Raw genomic sequence first — 22,041 nt, 5'->3', positions numbered from 1 at the left:
CAGAGCACATGATCAGTTCCTTTAGAAGTGCCACTACAAGATCATGGCAGGGATCTCAGAGATGTGAAGAGTTCAACCTTTTCATTTTGTCAATGAGAAAACTGAGGCTTAGGGAAGTTAAATGAGTTGTGCAAGGTCTCGCAGATCATCAAAGGCTGAATTTGAACTCAGGTCCTCTGAATGCAGTCAGTTAATTTTTTTCCCTGTCAATCAGTAAACATTCACAAGGCAACTTTTATGAACCAGGTATTATGTTAGGCAAAAATAAAAAAGCTTTTGCTGCCAGTTTATATTCTATAGCGGGATATATAAAAAAAAGTGATATGGAATTGAGGGATAGTGAAGGGACACCAGAAGTTACAGAGATCAAAAGTTCTCATGAGAGGAAATCCAAGCCGAGTTTAAAGAGACTAGGGATTCTCAAAGGGAGAGGTGACAAGAGAGTGCATTTCAGGCATGGGAGATAATCTGTTCAATAGCATAGAAATGTCAGGTGTGAAAATCAGTATGACTGGTCTGGCTGGACCACAGAGTACATGAAGGGGAATTGTGTGTGTAATAAGGCTAGAAAAACAACCATTCACTTGGGGCCAGGTTGAAAATGGATTTAAATGTCAAACAGGAATTTGTATTCAATCCTAGATGTCACAGGGAAGCACTAGAGTTTAATGAGCAGAAGAGTGATGTAATCATGCCTGTGATTTCAAACTATTACTTTGAAAGCAATTCTAATTTGCCTCTGCTTTCAATTTGCTAAAAGAATAAATATACTAAAAAAAAGAATAAAACTAATATTCAGTTTTTAAACTTGGCTTTGGTTCAGCCATTCTAGGAATAGCCTGAAGAGATATTTTAGAAGCACAGAACAGTTGTCCCTGGGCAAGCAGCACCAACTGTCTTGAGATTGTCAAGATCACTAAGGACCAGGCACTAGTGGCACAATCTTCCTGGTCACCATTGCCAAAGAATCTTCTGAACCAGTCAATCAAGTATTTATGACATGCCAATTATGTGCCAGGAAGTATGCTAAGTGCTGGGGTTACAAAGAAAGGCCAAAAAACCCATCTTGTCTCTTCTCTCAAGGAAATCACATTCTAATGAAGGAAACAACATATAAACAACTATGCACAAACATAATGTATACAGGACAAATTAAGGACCATTGCAGAAGAAAGGCATTAAGTTTGAGGAGGACTGGGAAAGGCTTCTTATGTAAAGAATAACTTTAGCTGAGACTTAAAAGGAAGCCAGGAAGTCAAGGGGTAGAAATGAAGAGTTCCCGGTAGTGGGGACAGCTAATGAAAATGCTTGGAGGTGGGAGTGTGCAAGGAACAGGTTGGCAGCCAGTGCCACTGGATCACAGACTATCATTCTATAATCAACTGAATATTCTAATCATCTGGTACTTGGTCTAAGAGTAAAAAATTCCTTCTTCTTTCTCTTTTCATCTCTATAGTTCTGAGTTGCTGACAACCTAGGCAGAAAGCCTTTTCTCATACTTTATCTTGCTGAATTCTTATCCCTATTCAGTTTAGGCATAACCTTTAGACCCCTCCACTGCCCCTATTTTTCTCTGACTTTCTACTTCAGTACCCTTTGGAATTCTCTTAACACTTTCTTTCAAAAGTTCTTCCTCTTCCAGTCTTTCCATTTTGTGGTGCTCCTTGGAAAACTGTCTTGTTCCCAAAGATACTTCATCCCAGGCCATCCTATTCAGAGCTGATCAATGGATCAGAAGTCAGCATACTCCTACCTCAATGGCACATGAAAACACAGTCTCTGCCACTATCACTCAGTAACTTCTCTTCTTTTGAGCTTCTCCATTCTTCTATATCATCCTATCTAGATAACTGTTGCTATCATCTAATAGCCTGAAGGTTACTCTCCTTACTTTTATATCCAGTTTTCTGCTTTCCTTTCTACCCACACTGCCACTTGTGCTTGGTGACTTTAATCAATGAATATTCATTATGGACCTCCTAGACCATAGACAAAGCACTGTCTAAATGTGGGGAGATAACAAAGAATTTTTAAATTCCAACTTATAAGCAACTTACATTGTATAGCTATAATAATGATCCTTGAAACAACCTAGACTCCAAGTTCCTTTGGCTTCCCAATTACCACGACTCCACTTTCTACTCAACTTCAACCTCTCATAGAAGCAATCCAGGGTTGTGCTAGACACAGCTTTTAACTGGAAGAGCTGGTTATTAAATTTTCAATGTCAGGATTTATACCTTAGAAACAAATCAGGTCTTGATTTATTGGTCTGCTGATTGTGTAAACTTAAGAAAGTCATGAAGGAAAGTTGATTAAACATAAAGATGTGTGGTGCATATATTTTTCCCCCAGAGAGCCAGTTGTTAAATATTTACTAGCAGAAAGGTTACACCCTAAACTTCATCATTATCCAAAATTGCTCCAAGATCTTTGTCCTTTTTTCCTTTTGTAAAAAATTTTTATTAATGTTTTATTTTTACATTGCCAAGTTTACAAGTTACCTTTCCCTCCCAAACCTCACCACAATTATAGAAGTCTCTTATAATAAATTAAAACAGTAGCCTCATTTGAAGTACATGTAACATTTCAAATCTGGAGCACCAAACAGCCCCAATTCTTTTATTTTAGAAAATTAATAGAAATCTATTTTTCTCTTCTTTCCACTTTCCATTTCACTGGGGGGAAAAAGAAAAAAAGGAAAAAGTAAACTTATAGCAAATACGCACAATCAAAACAAGCAAAACAAATTCTGTCAATTGATATATTCAAAAACAGCTGTCTTATTTTGTATTTTAAATGCATCACCTCTGTTTCATAGCATGTTTCATCATTAGTCATCTAGAAACACGAATGATGTTAATCATGGTTTTTATAGCTTTCAAAATTGTTTTTATAAGTGTTGTTTAAATTATTGCATAAATTATTATAAATCATTTTCCCCAAAACTATTAGTTCCTTGAGGGATATGCTTTTTCATCTTTGTCTCTGTATCTCCAGCATCTGCACCATGTCTACTAAATAATAGGTGCTTTATATTAAGTACCTATCATGTTAGAGATACTGAAAGAGAATTTCTTTAACTATAAAAATGAGGATATTATCAATAGTACCTTCACAGGATTTTTATGAGGTTCAAATGAGATAAAGTATATTAGAACTTTATCTAAAAACAAAATATAAATGTGAATTCTTATTCCTATACTTAAAGAGCTGACAAGCAATTAACTTTTTTTTTTAGCTACTAATTAAGTATCTTTTTGTTTCTATGAGTAAGTTAGGCTTCAAATTTTTTTTAAATCTATTTTCTTTCTCTTTTAAGACATAGAATCCCCTAAATAAAGGACTGCTCTATGTTACCTTTTTTTTTTAGGTTTTTGCAAGGCAATGGGGTTAAGTGGCTTGCCCAAGGCCACACAGCTAGGTAATTATTAAGTATCTGAGACTGGATTTGAACCCAGGTACTCCTGACTTCAGGGCTGGTGCTTTATCCACTGCGCCACCTAGCCACCCCATTACCTTTTCTTATATGTCACTAATGATTAGTACAGAATCCTGGATTAATGAGGCAGTATGCAAGTGGTGAGAGCTGACTCATTGAGGAACTTTTCATTCCTTTTGTCCCTCATTATATTCCTTTAGGCTCTTCTAAGCAAGATCCAGAACCCACAAGCTTTTGATCTCACTAAACCCTGGTAGCCTTCAGAATTGTTTCTAATTTTATCATCTGTAATCTGTGTTGGAGACAAAGACCCTTAAAGACATATTTCTGCCACCAGGCAACCCAGACTGAAGGGAAAGAGATTTCCTAAAAATTAAAGACTTGCAAATGTGTTCTTGACTTTCATGTATGTCACAGAACTCTAAGCCTACAAGTGTTTCTCTGTTTTGAGTCACTGAAAACTATATCACTGCCATGTTCAGGGAGTCTATAAATAGCCTTAAGAGACTCAACTCATCTCTGCCAGACCAAGTTCTGATTTGATCAGATAAATCACATCCTGGGAAAATTATAACTAAAATTCATCAGAAAGCAATTGTCTATAAATTCATTATTTGTTGATTCTCTTATCTTCTCTTATCTTCCCTCTAAAGAGGGAAAAAACCCTTCATAGCTCCTTAAAACCAAGGTAATAAGGAGAGGTAATGAACATGAGTTCTGAAAGAGTTGGAGAAATATCTCCCTAGAGAAAGTAATCTCAGAGGTCAAAGAACAGAGTTAAGTTGTTGTATAAAACAGAAATCTTTAGACTACACTTTCTTTATACTCCTCTATCTTTTCCTGGTAACAATAGTAATAAGCTTGATTGATTTTATCTTGAAGGAGGTTTTCACTATATTAGAGATTTACTACTAAAATGGGATGTTTTGATTATTTTATTAGTTGAAATGGCAGATGATGAAAAATTTCAATTACCTCTCAAAGATCACTATCTTTCCCCATGCTAAAGCAGTGGGGAAATAGAGACAAAGGACCTTTCTTGTAGGAGATACTTTGACTGGAAGATAGAAGCAAGAAAGAGACTAAGGGAAGAAGTTAAAAAAAAAAACTACACTACAGAAAAATACAGAATTAGTTGCTACTAATTCAGTTCTCATCCCTAACACTCCTCTATGCTCCATTGAACTTGAGGAGGAAGGTTCAGATAGAAAAATGAAGGATTCCTCTGCATTGGGGCAATTCAAAAAGAAGACAATCTCCTTCATCTTCCCCCATAGCAATTAAGACCATGAATAATATTTCCTCAAAACAGGGTTCTATCTTTTCCCAAGGCCTTGTTCAGGTAACAAGACACCCAAAGCAAAAAACCATCTATATATATTCTTCCCAGAAGAAACAGAAACCTAGAACAATAACTAAGGATTTTTCTAATTCTAAAGATGTCTCCATTTAAATGCTGCTCCATTTTTTCCCTTACCAGAGGAAATCTCCATAATTCTTTGACCTTAGTGACACAACTTATCTCTCTAGACCAAATGTCTGAGCAATTTCTTTAAAATGCACTGTGATGGATCTTACTCAAAACAAAGAATACTTTCAGCAGGTTGTGCTATTAACACCCCTCATTAAGTTCTTGGAAACGTACATCTCGACCATGCTCACTCAGCTCAGGCTCCTAAACTCAAAGCTTTAAACTATGTTATTTATAAGAACAACTCATATATAAAGTCTACCTATCTAATGATAAATAGAAAAATAGATAGACTGACAGTATGCCTTTGACGTAGTACATTATTTTAGAGAATTATGGAAACAGAAGGGCTGATGTACTTCTACTACCAGTCTAATAATGACCAGATTCCAAGAATAAGCTTTTCATGAGGCTACTCCTTGACCACTAAAGATAACAGTCATGAAAGTCAAAGCACATGCACAATTTGTGCTTTTGATAAATTTCTACTCAAACTGGATCCACTGTCCTGGATAAGCTAAAATGAAGGATGTACAGAAACTTGCCTCACCCAAAGAGAAACAAAATTAGCTCCAATTTTCCCATGGATCTGTCTGTGATATAAAAAGTTCAGGAATAGTATCTACTGGCCCCTAATTCCTGTATAGACCCTATAATGGCCCTATACAGTCTAACTCTTTTAGGCAAAAAAAACCTATTTGAGATTTTATCAAATTGGTGATGAGGGAATTTTTCTGCTGCAATGAAGGAAACAAACAAGTAATAAGTATTTGCTATGTGCCAGACTAAGCCCTTTACAAATATTGTATTTCATTTGACCCTTATAATAACCATGGGAGGTAGATAATACTATGATCTTCATTTTTCAATTGAGGAAACTGAGGCAGGGAGGTTAAGTGACTTACCTAGGATCACATAGCTAGTAAGTATCTGAGGCTGGATTTGAACTCAGATCTTTCTGACTTCAGGTCCAGTTTTTTCTCCATTGCACTAAATTACCTTCCCAGTGAAGAGGGCATCTTTATTTTGTTCTCTCTGTAATTTACACAAATCTTGTAAGGAAAGAAATACATCTCTGTAGTCCATCCACAATTAAACTTCTTACAATTTCTAAAGTCTAAAGAGTCAAGTTTGCTTTGGAGGCTTTTTCTGTCTGATAGGCTGTGGACATAACAGTGAGTAACATATATCCTATGTAAGAATTCTGAATCAAGTAATCAGTGACTAAGGAAGCACAGTTTAACAACTCTTCAAAATTTCCCACTTTTCAAATCTTCTACCATCCATTTATGCCACACCCCAAGAACTCAAGAAAAGTAGAAAAGACTAATGGAATGAAACTTTTAACTGGACAAAATCATGGAACTAAATTTTTCCCTAGCAGGTTATCCTTCAAACTGCTCTCATTATATTCTAATCTACCTCTTAACAATTAAACTGTTTGCCACTTCAGAAAATAGTTACAAGCAGAGTAAGGAGAACCTAACCTTGGTTCTAACCAGTTTCTCCAGACTGTAATGAAGAAACTTTGTAAATACAATGATCCATGATTTTTACAAACTAATATTGCACTCTGTTCTTAGTTCTTAGTTCTGTTGCCTAGGGCCAAGTAGAACAATCTTCATAACAGTAGAACCAAAGAGCTAGTCACTACTTTAAAGACTATTGTTGGAAGCTTTCCAGACTTTGCTGAATCCTCAGTTGCTGGTCCTCATACTATCAGTGGCTTACTCTACTGTTTGAAACCAGGATATTGGGATTATTAGAAAAAATACCTGTATGAAGGGGCCATTTTCCAGCATTTACCTAGTGGATCATTCAAATTGCAAATAACTCAGAAGGAAGCTCTCCTGAAGCTGACGACTCCAAGAAGCAGACAAAACTCTTTATTGACAGATGATAGGCCTTAACATGGACACTTTGTCTTTCTGCTCACTACACTGAGTAGATTTTACACTGAGTTAATTCCACCAGATCAAAATAATATAGCAGCTTTTGCTACTCAAAGTACTCTTCCATTGTACTCAAAGTTTCATTAAGAGATGTAAAGTATTCAGAATAAGTAAAGTAATAGTTCCTTTTAATGTATCTTGGTCAAGTCATTTTTAGATGGCATTTAGAAAAAGAGGTGAGGGTGACTAGGAAGGTCAGAAGACTGGAAAATATCCAGACACAGACTAGTTAAAACACATATAGTCAGGGTAAATTAAGACACAGAAGGAACTAATATTTGACAGGTTATCATATATAGTTGAGGGTTTAAGTTGCACTGCTTGGTCCCATCTGGAAGAATTGAGATAAATGGGTGGCCACTGGAGAAAGCCAGGTTTAAACTTGGGCCTAAAAACAATTCTTAACAAGGAAAGTTAACAAAAAGTGGAATGGGCTATCTTTGGAGATAGGGCATTCACTTTCATTAAAGACCTTCATGAAGAAGATGGAAAACCCACTTGTTAGGGATGCTGTAAAAGAGATCCCTGTTTGGATAGATAGGACTGCATAGTCTTTAAGGTAGTGACTAGCTCTTTGGTTCTACTGTTATGAAGATTGTTCTACTTGGCCCTAGGTAACAGAACTAAGAACAGAGTGTAAATTGCAGAGTTTGCAAAAATCATGAGTCATTGTATTTACAAGATTTTTCTTCATTACAATTTCTTCTATGCTGATTAAGATGCACTCACTGACTGTTGATACTTTCAATATTTCTTTCCAATGTGAATTTTCTGATGTTGAGTAACATGTGCCCTCTGGATGAATGCTTTGCCACAGTCTTTACATTTATAGGGTTTCTCTCCAGAATGAATTCTATGATGTCTAGAAAGGTTTGCCTGTTTGGCAAAGGCTTTGAGACACTCATTACATTTGTATGATTTCTCTCCAGAGTGAGTTTTCTGATGCTGATTTAAGTTTGCCCACTTGGTAAAGGCTTTTTCACATTCATTACATTTATAGGGTTTCTCTCCAGAATGAATTCTTTGATGAAGCTTAAGTTGTAAAAGGTAGCTATAGTCTTTTCCACATTCATTACACTTAAATGGTTTCAATCCAATGTGAGTATGCTGATGTTGAGCAAGTTTTGACCTCTTGGTAAAGGCTTTCCCACATTCATTACATGTAAAGGGTCTCTCTCCAGAATGATGGGCATAATGAACATTAAGTTGTGAAATCCATTTGAAGGCTTTCCCACATTCATTACACATAAAGGGTTTCTCTCCAAAATGAGTTTGCTGATGCTGAGTAAGGTTTGACCTCTTAATAAAAACTTTACTACATTCATTACATTTATAATGAGCTGAACTCTCACTCTCTTCAGAATGAATTCTCTTATGTTCAGTATTGTTTACCCACTTGGTAAAAATTTTCCTACATTCATTACACACACAGGGTTTCTCTCCAGGATGATGGTCATGATGACTAAGTTGTAAAACATGACTAAAGACTTTCCCAAATTTATTATTTAGAAAAGGTTTCTTTCCTGTGCAAGTTTTTTTGAAACTTAATTAGTCCTAAATTATCTTTGAAATTCTTTCCATAATGATCATTTTTATAGATGCTTTTTATTATAGGAACTTGCCCTGTACCTAGGATTGGTCTCAGGCTCAAACTTCTCCCAAATTCATTACTCTCAAAGCCTTTTTCATTATTGGAAATTTCCTTATGTATGACAGTTTCTTTCTCTATATGCTCATGGTGGCCTTGCTGCCTCACTAAACAGTGAAAGGCTTCTCTCGGTTTTAAGTTCCAGGAACTATGTTTTCTGGGTCTTTTTGTTACTGTTTCCTGAGGTGATCCTTCCACAGATGTTTCCCACCTTTCAACTGATGTCTTGGCTTCAGGACTGATGTCTGAATCTGAAAGAAGTTTAAAAATATAAATGTCCCCTGTGGTAGCAGGAAACTGTTGCAGTGGGAGTAGAGTAACAAAATGGGGGGAAAATGCCTATTATAAAATAGTTCATATTTCTATAGCTGCTTTGAGTTTAACAATGCACTCTTCTCACTACAACCCTGTGAAATAGGTAATAGAAATATTTTTTAAATCACCATTTTCTAGATGAGGAACCTAAGAGTCTCCTGGATTAACATTTACAAGATGTTTTTTCCCTGATTAACAAAATGAGCTGCTGCTTTCAATAAATTCCTATCTGCTAATTTTTCATGTACTCAAATACACAAGTACCTCTTGGGACTTCTCTTTCTAGCATCCATGGCACTTCCCCATGTTCCAACTGGGAGATCACATCTGCTTTGGAAGCTGAAAGTCCTGTTCATGGAAAAGAAAGGTAAAATTGTTATTTGTGTGGTAGAATAGTCATTCCAAAATATAATCCAAGACTACATATTTAGAAAGAGAATATGCTACTTAGTCACAATTTAAAGGACTTTAAGGCTACTCGGTGGTATAGCCTCATAAAATATAGGAGTATGGGCCATAGAGCTGAGGAGAACATAAATCTCCAACCTATGGAAATATTTCACTGGGTTCTTGGCAGAAAATCTGGATACAAAAGGGAACGGAAAAGGACAGCACCTAGGTTAGTAATGGAGGAAAGAAACTGTCTCATTTGCAGCTCTATGATACAAATTCATCAAGATTCTCTGGCTTCTTCACACACAAAAATAAACTCAGTTTAATAATTTTCAAAGTCTATGGTCTTTAAAAATCAGTGATCCTAAGACATAAATAGGAAATTTACCAAGAAAAACAAAGTTCTTATAGTTCTTCAGCAACGCATCTCTGTATAGGTCCTGCTCAACAGGGTTCAGCTGCACCAGTTCTTCCCAAGTGAAGTGTGGAGTCACATCCTTGAATGTCATTGATTCCTGAAACACAAATGATAGATTTCTGCTTGTCCAGGACCAGTTAGCTCCCTACATTACTCAGAGGAGTGAAGTTGGCAGCACAGAAGAAATAAATAGGGCATAAGAAAAAACTGATCAAACAGCAGTGTAATTCTACCTAACTTGTCCACCCTTATTACTTGCATTCTAAGGAGAAAGGGCGAATTTTAAATGAGATGCTTACTTTCTCTAAAACCCAAAGAATGAAATAAACTTATCCTAAGATGAGTATAGTTAACATTAACATCAATCTCTTAGAAAAGGAAGGAACCTTAGAAATCATCTAATGCATTACTTTATTTCACAGCTGTGGAAACAGTCTTAGAATAGTTTGGTAACTTGACTATGATTACATAAATAACAGAGAGTGAAAGAAGCCAGGTCCTCTAACTCAAAATGCAGCACTCTTTTCTATTACACAATTCTAGAGATGTTGAATCCTGAATATATAAGCCCAAAAGCAAATTTTTGCTTGTTCTCCAATATCCTTTTTTTAGAAAATTTTATTTATTTTGAGTTTTACAATTTCCCCCCCATTCTTGCTTCCTTCCCCTCACTCCCCACAGAAGGCATTCTGTTAGTCTTTACATTGTTTCCATGGTATACATTTCCAATATCTTTTTTTTAACAGAAAAAAATACCTCTGCTTAGAAATCTCAACACTAAGAGAGATAATATAACTTAACTAGGGCCAGGACTCAAACACAAACTTTTAACTCAAAAACTAGGGCTTTTCATATAGCAAACTGAAATTAGGAGGGGGGTGTGTGTGTGTGTGTGTGTGTGTGTGTGTGTGTGTAAACTCACCAATCATCTATTCCAATCTCGACATGAAGGGAATCCCAGGCTAATATACCTAACAAGGTCAATTAGTCTCTACTTAAAGCCCTCTCAGGAAGGGATATCTACCACTTCTCAAGGCAGCCTATTCCATTTTTTGTTTGCTTTAATTGTTAGGGAGTTTTTCCTGACTTTAAGATTAATCTGTCTCTTTTCAACTTGTCTCCATTGCTTTTGGTTCTACCCTTTGGAGCCAAACAGGGCAAATTTAATTCCCATCTTCTCAAAACAGTGTATTTTCAAATTTCTTCAACCAATCTTCACATGAAAAAGAATCAAAACTCTTCACATTGTGGTTGTCCTACCCTTGATACTTTTTAGTTTATCCACTTCCTCCTTAAATTGTGGTGCTTATGTCAGATGAGGTCTGAGAATGGCAGGGGGAAATAGGACTATCTTTGAAAAAAATTATTTTAAATAAGCTTTTAAAAAGAGCAAGATAATCCTACCATAGAGATTTCCATTATCTTTTCCTTTTAGAAATTCAGATCAGGCTAGAAACATAAATTTCATTAAAAAAAATCATCCCTGTCACAGGAACTCAAAAGAACCTTCAAGTGGTTGTGATTATATAAATTATTAACTCTATCAAGAGTTATAACCAAAGAGTTCCTACTAAAAAGAGCACTTTTATGATGATTTGGTTAATATCATGTGCACAGTTAAGTGTTTGAATTTTTCTTGTCTTATTTTTTAATAAAGTTTCTTTTGAAAACAAAGAAATAAAATTTAATAAACTTATACTTTTGTATGAAAAACATTTAAAATAGTAACAGTTTGTTTAAAAAAGAAATAAGAATAAACTATTTGTTGAAACCATGCATCACAGAGCCTCAAACTTACACCAGCCCTATATGCCAGATTGTGAAATCCTCATGTTGTGATAATCAAGTCAGTTTAGAACTGCTCTGTTTCTCACATCTGACTTTAACAATTCATATCAATTGAGATTATTAATTTCTCTATTTCTAGGAGCTAAGTCTCTCATTGCAGTCTATGGACACATTAGCTTTTTTTTTTTGACAGTCCATCCTACTATAGAGAAGCTAGATGGCACAGTAGCATTCCTGAAGACATTAAGTCCTGAGTTCAAATATGGCCTCAAACACTACTAGCTGTGTGACCTTGAGCAAGGCACTTAATGCTGATTGCCTTACATCCAGAGCCATCTCCAGTCATCCTGATCCATATCTGGCTCTGGAGGAGAGAGTAAGATTAGTGATATAGCACAGCACCCCCTCACTCAAATCCAACTCATATGCAAGTCATGGCATCACCTTCATGATGTAATGGTCTTCCTTGAGAATAGAGGACAAACATCATCATCATCATCATACTATTGACTCACATTAAGTTTGAAGTTCACTAAAACTATAGAATATTTTTCAGAATTACTATCTAACTATGACTCCCCTATCTTATATTCATAAGATATTGTTTATATCTAAGAATAAGATTTTATATTTGTTCATATTGAATTTATTAGATTCTAGCTTGGCAATCCATTTGGATCCAGTTTAATGAGTATGTCATCTATGCTATTATGTAAGTCACTGATAAAAATGTTCAACATCATAAGGACCCAGAACAGACTCATGGGTGTTCCACTCCAGCCAAGTTGACAATGAACTATTAACTATGATTATTAATAACTATGAACTATTAATGTTAAGTGAGGTCATAAAACCAGTTCTAACTCCATCTGATTGTATTAACATCAAATTCATCTCTTAAAAGTCTCCTTAAGAACAATATGAGATACTTGATCAAAAACTTTGCTAAAATTGTCTCTGTTGGAATCCAATTGTTTTATTAATATAGCAGATCTTAGATTGCTTAGAGTCAGGAGGACAGGAGTTCGAATACAGCCTCAGACACTTGATACTTTCTAGCTATGTGACCTTGGGCAAGTCACTTAACTCTTGATTCCCTCACATTTAGGACTATCTCCATTTGTCCTGATTCATATCTGGCCACTGGATCTAGTTGACTGCAAAGGAGAAAGTGAGGCTTCTCACTCAAATCCAGTTCATATACTTGTCATGGCATCACCTCCCTGATGTTATGGTCTTCTTTGAGAACAAAGGACAAACAACATCATCATCATCATCATCATCATCATTCAATTTGTAGAGGACTTTGGTACCTCCTTCCTCATTTTTGAGTACTTTACTATTTATGGCATTTTTGTTACTCTACTAATAATTCTAATTTAAAAAGTTGAACTTTCAGAAAAAGAACTGATAGCAATATGAATGCATGTATGCTGTTTTTGCTTTCTTTTTTTGTGATTTCTTTCCTTTGGAAAAATCTAATTGTTTTTACAAAATGTTTCTTCTTTCACAAAATAACTAATATGGAAATAGGTTTTATATGATTACACATAAGCTACAACAAATTGCTTACCATCTTAGGAAGGAAGAAGACAGGGAGAAAAATTTGGAACTTAAAAATTTATAAAACATGAATGTTAAAAATTGTCCTTAACTGGAAAAATAACATACTACCAAAATATGGAAGAAAAAAAAAAGGTGATAGAAGTTCAATGACAAAAATCTTTATGAATTTGATTTCCCATATCACCAGGAAGAAGTAAGAGTTGATTATTTCTTTGCATCAAAGATAATAAAACCAGTCAGTCATTCAATCAGTCTAGAAACAAGAATTTATTAAGCACTATGCACTAAGCACTGTGCTAAGCAAAAGGGATACAAAGAAAGCAAAAATATGGTCCCTGCTTGGAAACATAAAAATTACTAGGTACATATATGAGATATATAACTATCTATCTATCTATCTACACACACACACACACACACACACACACACACACACACACACACACAGTGTAAATGGAAGATAATCTCAGAGGGAATACAGTAGTGGCAGAAGGAACAGGAAAAGATCCTGTAGAAAGTGGGATTTGAAGGAAGCCAGAGAAACTAGGAGGTAGCAATGAGAACATTCCAAGCATGAAAAATCAATGATGTAAAGGTACAAAGTCAGGAGACAGGAGTATCGTATGTGAGGAATAGCAAGTAAATCAATATGGTTACATCAAAAAATGACTGGAGTAAAGCATAAGAAGACTGGAGCAGTAAGAGGGGATCAGGTGGGGAAGAGCTTTAAATGTTAAATAAAGGATTTTATAAATCAATTCTAAGGGCAGAAAGAAGCCATGAAGTTTACTAAGTAGTGAACACATGGTCAAATTTGTGCTTTACAAAATCACTTTGGAAGCCATATGAATCTCTAATTACATGCATTTTGAAGATGGTTTTTGGTCACCCATTTAAAACTTAGAGAATTTGCACTCATATTCAGTGGATTCAAAAATAACGGTTATTCTTGCCAACAAATTATAAAATAATCTCTGAGTCTTATTTTCTTAATTTTTAAAATTATAGGGTTGGACTACAAGCTCTAAAACCTTTCAATCAAAAACTATTAGCAGGAAGCATTTAATTAATCTGAAGTTCGGCATCCTGCTTTACCACAATCTAGTGAATGCTTTGAAGAAAAAGAAAATCCCTATAATCCACATGTGGCTCAGGTATTTTAAGTGAGAAAGTGTTCTCAAAGACTATAATACAATTTCTTCAATTTTCTAATTCAGAAAATATATTTAGAAATCTGTTGTAATTTATAATCATTAACAAGTTACTAGAAAAATTTTTTCCTTCACATTTCATGGTTAGAATATCATCAGTAATGTTAGGTTATTATTCTAAGAATATCATTTTGAGTATGATTGAGCACTTAAGCTAATTTTCACTCAACTCTGTTACCCAAATAACAGAATATTATTCCAGTGAGTACTTTTAAACTTGTTCCTTACCTTTACGATTTATCCAGGTTTCTTCTGTTAACTGTTCCAAAGCATACATTTTGGCACATATTTAGGATGGAATTCAATTGCTCTTTATTTTCCCAAATGTTGGCCTTGTTATTCTGATAAGGATGTAAAGTCTTTATGATACCAAGGACTGTAGGTCATATTTCTTTTGTATCCCTCAGAAAGACTAGCATAGTACTGAATACAAAAATTTAGATGAATGAGTACAGGTTAAGTAGAGAAGGCACCAGGATATAAAGTGAATTCCCCACTGAATCCATCATCAACTAGAATGGGCTCAGTATTCTGGAAGAAAATAAAATAGATTTAGCTCTGGACAGGACTTGGTGAGACACAAATGCTAGTAAAAAGGATTGAAAATTGAGAACCTTTGGAAAGGGAGAAAACATTCTATTCATCTGAAATCTGGCTAGTGGAGACATAGCAGGCTTTTCTTCTTTCTTTGTGTTCCTATCTTGGAGAAAGACAGATCTGAGAAAGCAAAGCTAGAGAGGACAAAGGATGAAACAGGATCAGTCCCCAGGACCTAACAATTTCAGAGAGCAGAGCACTGCTTCCTATGGCTCTAGAGTTCTGACAATATCTTTTCAGGAATAGCAATTTTCCAATGATAGAATTCTGATTTGAATGTACTGATTTCAAAAATTGTTTTTAATATTATATATCAATCATATGGAATGTGCAATTATAGGTAGCTGTCATTATTACCTCCTCTTTTCACAAGGAAATATTCATAGAATATGAGATAAAATCAATTTTTCTGAGTTTCTTATAGGAAATGGCTTCATAAAAAAAAACAAATCCTTTAACAGGGAGGAAATATAGTCTAGATAAAAGAACACAGGATGAGAGTTAAAAGACCTGGCATCCAAAAGTTTATTTTATTTGTGTAACCTTTGTAGCAAGTCAACTGAAAACCCATGCTTTATCTTCATCTTCTTATCTCTAAACCAGGTATAATCACATCAATCTTTCTTACCTCACAGAGATCTTAAAAATAATTTTTTAAAGTAAAAAGTATTATTGTTAAGCCCAATATCAAGATTGGTTGATGAATGGGGATAAAACTTAAGCTTATAAGAAGCTTACTATTTTGATTATTTCCTCTGTCGCTACATGAAAATGAACAGTCTATTCTGGATTCCTTCCATTTTGTGGCAATTTTTTTGCAGAGATCAGATTATAAGGAAGTAACTAGATTGAATACAGTGAAAGAGAAGAGCACAACTGAAATTGCCTATCTTCTTTCTCATTCCCAATTCAAGTGATCTCCTTCCTCCCTACTGTGTTTTTCCTTCACTACTATTTCTCTACCCCCGCCCCTTCCTGGATTATCTATTCTTATTTCTCATACTCTGAAGATATTTTGCTCTCTTATAGTTTACTAACTCACCTTCCTCCTTAAGTATTTGGGTCAAATCTTCCACTAAGGTGACCACCTCTTCAATGTTACCTGGATGCTGTGACTGCACCCAAATCCTGATCTCACTGGGTAAAATTGCTCCAGCACCAATAGTTCCAAGATATGTTCTTTTGGGTGAATCTCTGGCGTCAACTACTGAAGGCAGAGTTCCCAGAGATGGTTGATAGCCTCATGGGGTCCAGCCTTTTCTGGGTATGGAAAATATCTGAAGGTTTGGTGAGAAGCCTCTGAATTAAACCTTTCTCTATCCAGAATATTAACCTGTTCCCTGGGGGAATTTATTCTCAGTAACCTATCTTGTTTATGTACATCCAGGATCTGGGAGTTCAGATAGACAGTCATCATAATCAGGGACAATAGCTCTCCATCTAGGACCATCACAGTGGACTTGACATCTGTATCTCCAATAGGGATCCAGTTCCCTTCAGACCCAGATTGGATACCTACACACATTCCTAAGGGATGCTGTGGGCAAAAATACAACATTGAATCACAATTACAATCAGAAATCAAGAAGTCAAACCATTAGATTTCTATCTTCTACAAAGATTGTTAACAGATTTTCCAATATACAAATTATCTACACACTGAGTAAGCAATAATACTGAATCAAGTATACAAAATAAAAGTTACATGGTGCATTATGGTTTATGAAACTTTAGTGTTCTCCATGAAAACAAAGTAAAGACTGACAGATTGCTTTCAGTGGGGAGGGGGGGAAGGGAAGTAAGATGGGGGAAAATCGTAAAACTCAATATCTTTAATAAAAATAAATAAAAAACATTTTAGTGTTCTCTATGATTTTATTATACCAACTACATAAGCATGGCATAACAAAAATTATCTGGATAGATGATATCCCCAGATTCCCAGGCCAGTGTTTTTTACTTTTATATAGAAATAAATACACAAAGTCATCATTATATATACAATAGGCATATAGAGAAACACACAAACTGGATCTGCTTCTTACCACATTCATGTTATTCAAAGTTAAAAAATGATCATTTTTTCTGGGATATAAAATTCTACAAAACAACTGTAGCTTCTTCCTTCTTGCCACAATACCTGCTATAATGCTTTGAATATTATAGATACTCAATAAATGTTTAATTTATGAATGTTGTTGAGAAAGAATAGGGGTTTGAATATAACAACCTACAATAAACCAATCAAATTCTTTATAAAAAAATTATTTGTATTATAATAATAATAATAATAATAATAATAATAATAATAATAGGCAGTCTAAAAATCTCCTTATCAACAATCAAAAAACCTACTATTGGGGGGAAGATAAATTCTCCTTTTCCAAAAAGAACTAGATTGTTGGGCATTCACAAGTAAATAGTACTATGAGGAAACAAGGAAATGTTTTCTTTTTAATTGTACAATTCAGTAATTTTGGATTAAAACTTGAAAGAAAACTTGTGGGAGGGGAAGGAGGTATTTTAAGATACTTTATGAACCCACAAAAGAAACAATTATTTCAAGTCACCAAATACCTCTTAAATCTCCAAAGCCTTTTTTTTTCCCTAGGCAATGGGGGTTAAGTGGCTTGCCTAACGCCACACAGCTAGGTAATTATTAGGTGTCTGAGGCCATATTTGAACTCAGGTACTCCTGACTCCAGGGCCAGTGCTCTATCCACTTAACTGCTCCAGTCTCTTAAATCTGAGCCAGAAAAGCTGCTTTCATTAAATCCAGTTGTTACAAAGTATTGTATTCCAAAATTCAAACCAATTTAACAAGCATTTGTTAAATGCCTGCCTTGTGAAAAGAACCTGGAAGGCCTCAAAAGATACAAAGACAAAAAAAAAAGTCCTTTAAAGAGGTTACATTCTTGTGGGGGGTGAAACAAGATGTAAAAATATTTAAAAACAAATTTACATATATATCAAAGAAATATAATTTCTTTTAAAAAATCTCTAAAAACTGAGGAAAGGAACCAGGAAGAACCACTGGACAGATAGTAAGAAGGCTCAGATATGAAGTTCAAACTATGTACAAGAAACAACATAGCCGTTTTGGCACTAAAGTGGGGTGCTAATGTAAATCTGTCTGGAAAGATAGATTTGAGCCAAACTGTGAAGGGCTTTAAGTGACAGATGAGCTTGACTTTGATCCTAAATGAGATAGGGAGTGTTAGGGTCTGAGAAAAGTCCCCAATTACAGAACAGAGGCACTCGACAGGACGGAGATGCAATAGCAAGGGTTTATTAAACTAGCTCGAGCTAGGGTTCCATCCTAGGTCAGGGCTAGGATCCTGGAAACCCGAGTAAAGTGAGGAGAGACCTTATATATGGTTTGGTAGGGGAGTTTCAAGCATCTGCCTGCAGATTGTCTTGAGATGGTGCGGTGTGTTCTTATTGGATGCAGGTCCTTGGAGAAGCCCCCCTGCTGCATGGTCCGAGGGCTGACCAGGCAAAAGCTTCAGAAGCTGATCTGGCAGAAACTCAGAAAGCTGACCAAGCAGAGACTTAGGGGCAGAATTTAGGCAAAAGTTCATAGGTTTCGACATTCAGGGTCTTAACAGGCATTCAGGCAAAAGTTCACAGGTTTCGAAACTCAGGGTCTTACAGGAGCCACCAAAGCTTATTGAAAAAGTGGGTGACACAAACAGACCTGTACTTTAGGAATGGATTGAGGAGGGGAGATTAGAACAAGAGAGTCTAATTTTAAAAGCCATTGTAATTGCCTGGGTAAAAGGTAATGAAGGATTGAATTAGGGTAGTGATCTTGTGAATAGAAAGATGAAGAAGGAGCCAAGGAGTGTTGTGGCAATAAAATCAACAGGACTTGGCCATTATGTAGCTGGGGAAGGAAGAGGGGAAGAGGGAAGAGTTAAGTGACAAATCTGGTTTGTTGCATCTAGAAGGATAGTGTGCCTCAAACTAAAATATGGAAAATAGGAAAAGGGATGAGTTAAAGGAAAACAAGACTATGTTTCCCTTTAGATATGATAAGCTTGAGATGCCTGTGGGGCATCCATCTTGAAAAGGTTATATAGAACTAGAGCTCAGAATATATTAATACTAGTTATGTAAATTTAGAGACAATAGCTGAATGCAGGAGAGTTGTTGAAGTGATGTAAATTGGGAGACAGACAGAGATAACACTTAGCAGAGTGCCTGGCAGGTATTAAGAGCTTAATAAATGTTTACTGAATGAGAGAAGAAAGAGAGGATAGAGGATCTGGATTACACTCATGCAAAGAAGTGGGAGGTGGGTAGTGATCCTGCAAAGGAGACAGAAAAGGATCAAACAGCTAAGAGGAAAAAAAATTCTTGATCGTGTGTGTGTGTGTGTGTGTGTGTGTGTGTGTGTGTGTGTGTGTGTTTGGCAATCTGGTCAAATCTATGGAACAATTGTCAGAATTTATAAAAATATATTTATAAATACAGGAAATGGCACGTCAGTTACAGTTGAGGTTCTTGTGTGTCACGGGGCCTCTTTGCCTGCCTGTTATTGGCTATGAACTCTTCGGAATAATTATTTAAGGTATTCGTAACTGAAGGAAATGCTAAATTTCAGTTAGATGGGGGTTCTGTGTGTCCTGCCCCCTCTCCTTTTTTTGGGATGCATAAAAATAAATGCAATGATATGCATTAATAGCTACCAAAATAGTTTTTTTGCATCTGAGTTAGAGGTTAAGGAAAATAAGGCTTTTCTTTGGTTTCCCCCCATTTCAAGTGCAGAGACAGGCCCCCCTTCCAAAAAAAAAGAAATCTAAATACCGACCCTAGAGTTCTGCTGGAGACTCTTAAGGCCCCATCGCACCCCTTTCCTTTCTCCTTTCTAGCCCCCCGCCCAGCCCTCCTCTCCCCAGACAGTCCTGAGGGCGGGCGGGCTACCAGGTGGATGAGCCTGGAGCAGAGCGAAGAGCTAACCCTACAGGAGGCGGGTGGGACCAACAGTGCTGGGAGCGGACCGCGCCGAGGCGCCCCCCGACCAAAGCCTGCGCGCCTGGCTCCCCGGGCAAACAAGAGCTAAGTGTGCTCCCGCCACAAAGCTCCGAGGAGCCGGCCCCGGTGAGGAGCCCCGGAGCTCCGTCCTGCAAAGAGTCAGCTGGGGAGAGGAAGCAGGGCGGGCCGACAGCACCTGCAGCCCGGCGCTTCTGACTCGCCCAGGAGACCGCCTGGGCCCGCCGCAGCTTCCGAGCCGAGGTTCACGGCCAAGGCCACGGCCGAGGCGTAGTGCGTCCGGGCTGCGCAGCCTCAGATCTACCGTTCCCAGACTCTGCTGGGCACGCCCTGCCCTGAAGGGAACCGTCTCTTGAACTTTGAATTAGAGGACTGACCCGCGGAGAGGGAATGAGCGACCTTGGGCCTCAGCCCTGGAGCCCACTCTAAATTAGTAGTGACCCATGGGCCTCAGTTTCCTTCTCTGCAAAATGAGGCATTTAACAGTTTAATCATTTTTCATTTGGGGGTTTTCTTTCTTTTTTTTTAAGTTATTTTTGGCAAGGCAATGAGGTTAAGTGGCTTGCCCAAGGACAAACAGCTAGGTCATTATTAAGTGTCAGAGGTTGGATTTGAACTCAGGTCCTCCTGACTTCAGGGCTGGAGCTCTATCCACTGCGCCACCTAGCTGCCCCTTTTTGGGCTATTCTTGACAGAGGTATTGAAGTGCCGGCAGTTAGGCCCAGTAGATAGAACAGTGACCCTACAGTCAGGAGCAACTGAGCTCAAATTCCGTCTCAGATATTTAATAATGACCTAGCTGTGTGGCCTTGGGCAAGTCACTTTAACCCCTTTGCCTTGCAAAAAAACATAGAACTACTGGAGTGGTGTGACATTTTCTTCTCCAGCTCATTTTGCAAATTTGGAAACTGAGGCAAACAATTAAATGACTTCCCAGAGTTGCACAGCCAATAAGTGCATATATTTGAACTCAGGAACTTGAGACTTCCTGATTCTAGGGCTGGCACTATCCACAGCCTGGCGATCTCTTAAGATGCTTTCTAACTCCAGCATTCTCTGGATGAAGAGTACTACAAGCATTATCAGCCCTTATTTGGTTTTTTGTCCTGGACCTGTACAGAAACAAGGCTTTTGTATTGAACTTTGTACAAAAACTATATTAGAAAATTTCCAGCAAGGACCATGTGTAGGTGTAAATCCACAACGGCTTGGCAATCTACATTCTTAGGAAACTGCTTAGGTAACAGAGAGAGTAAGTGACTTCTAGCCAGATTTGTCCAGAGATAAGATCTGAACCCAGGTCTCCCAGATTCTGAGGCAGAAGGAGGTTAAAACTTGGGTCACATATTTAGTACATGTGAAAGCTGTAACTGCAGTCCCTGTCTTTGCCTGTTCATTCCTCCTTTTTCCATTAATGTACAATATCAGAAGATATTTTTAAAATAATAGATGAAACTATCTTTTATAGTGGTTCTTTTTATTTACATTGATGCAGGCATTGTATATGTTGTTTTTTTCTAATTCTGCTTTCTCTGTTTCTCACTGGTTCAGTTCATGTGAGTCTTTTTATGATTCTGTGTATTAAATATTTAGATGAAGATATTTCTATAGCTCACTGAAAATCCAAAGTTTTGTTCCAAATTAGAGGAGAGCTATTGACAGCTCTGTGTCTTATGTGCTTATTTAAAGACAGCAGCAAATCCTTTGCATTTTCTTCATTTTTTTTAAGTTGGATGAAATAAAAGCCCTATCTCATATGCATTTATTACTTTGGGGTATTTTGTATGAGAGTTAATTGTCATACATTTCAGGAAAGTAATCATAAACTATACCATAAGAATATTACAGATTTTTCTAGAGTACCTCTAGATGAAGACATCAAACCAAAGAAAGAAAATAACTTTCGGGGATCAATCCCCACTCAGTCCTCTCTGGGTTAGGATGTGAGCCAAGCCCAAAGCTAGAGATAGTAAGATATAGCCTTAGAGGAGTTAGCGGGGTGAAGGGACCTCACAAGTGAATTACCCAGAGGAGGTGCCATAACCCTTGAAAAAAGGCATGAGCCCAATGTGGTAAAACTTCAACAGGGACCTAAGTTGTCTTAGCCATGTGTATATGTATATGTACCCCTCGATTTATAAATTTTTGTATGTATACATTTTTCATATTGACAATGTGTATTTGTGGGGAAGTTTTTTTGGGGGGTGGTAATGTTTGTTGATTCTCTTTTTACTATGGCATTTCA

General features: G+C 36.7%; 1 protein-coding gene across 1 annotated transcript in view; it reads right to left on the bottom strand.

The window, feature by feature from the left end:
- Nucleotides 1-7,609: 7,609 nt before the first annotated feature.
- Nucleotides 7,610-22,041, bottom strand: part of LOC141502373 (uncharacterized) — a 68,006-nt gene continuing 53,574 nt past the window's right edge. Inside the window, exon 8 of the mRNA XM_074207082.1 lies at nucleotides 7,610-8,203. Coding sequence (XP_074063183.1) covers nucleotides 7,610-8,203 — 594 coding nt within the window. The remainder of the gene's footprint in view (nucleotides 8,204-22,041) is intronic.

The sequence above is a fragment of the Macrotis lagotis genome, chromosome X, assembly GCF_037893015.1.
Source record: "Macrotis lagotis isolate mMagLag1 chromosome X, bilby.v1.9.chrom.fasta, whole genome shotgun sequence".
Lineage (NCBI taxonomy): Eukaryota > Metazoa > Chordata > Mammalia > Peramelemorphia > Peramelidae > Macrotis > Macrotis lagotis.
Note: the sequence above shows the minus strand (reverse complement) of the source record. Positions and strands in the feature narration are given on the sequence as shown.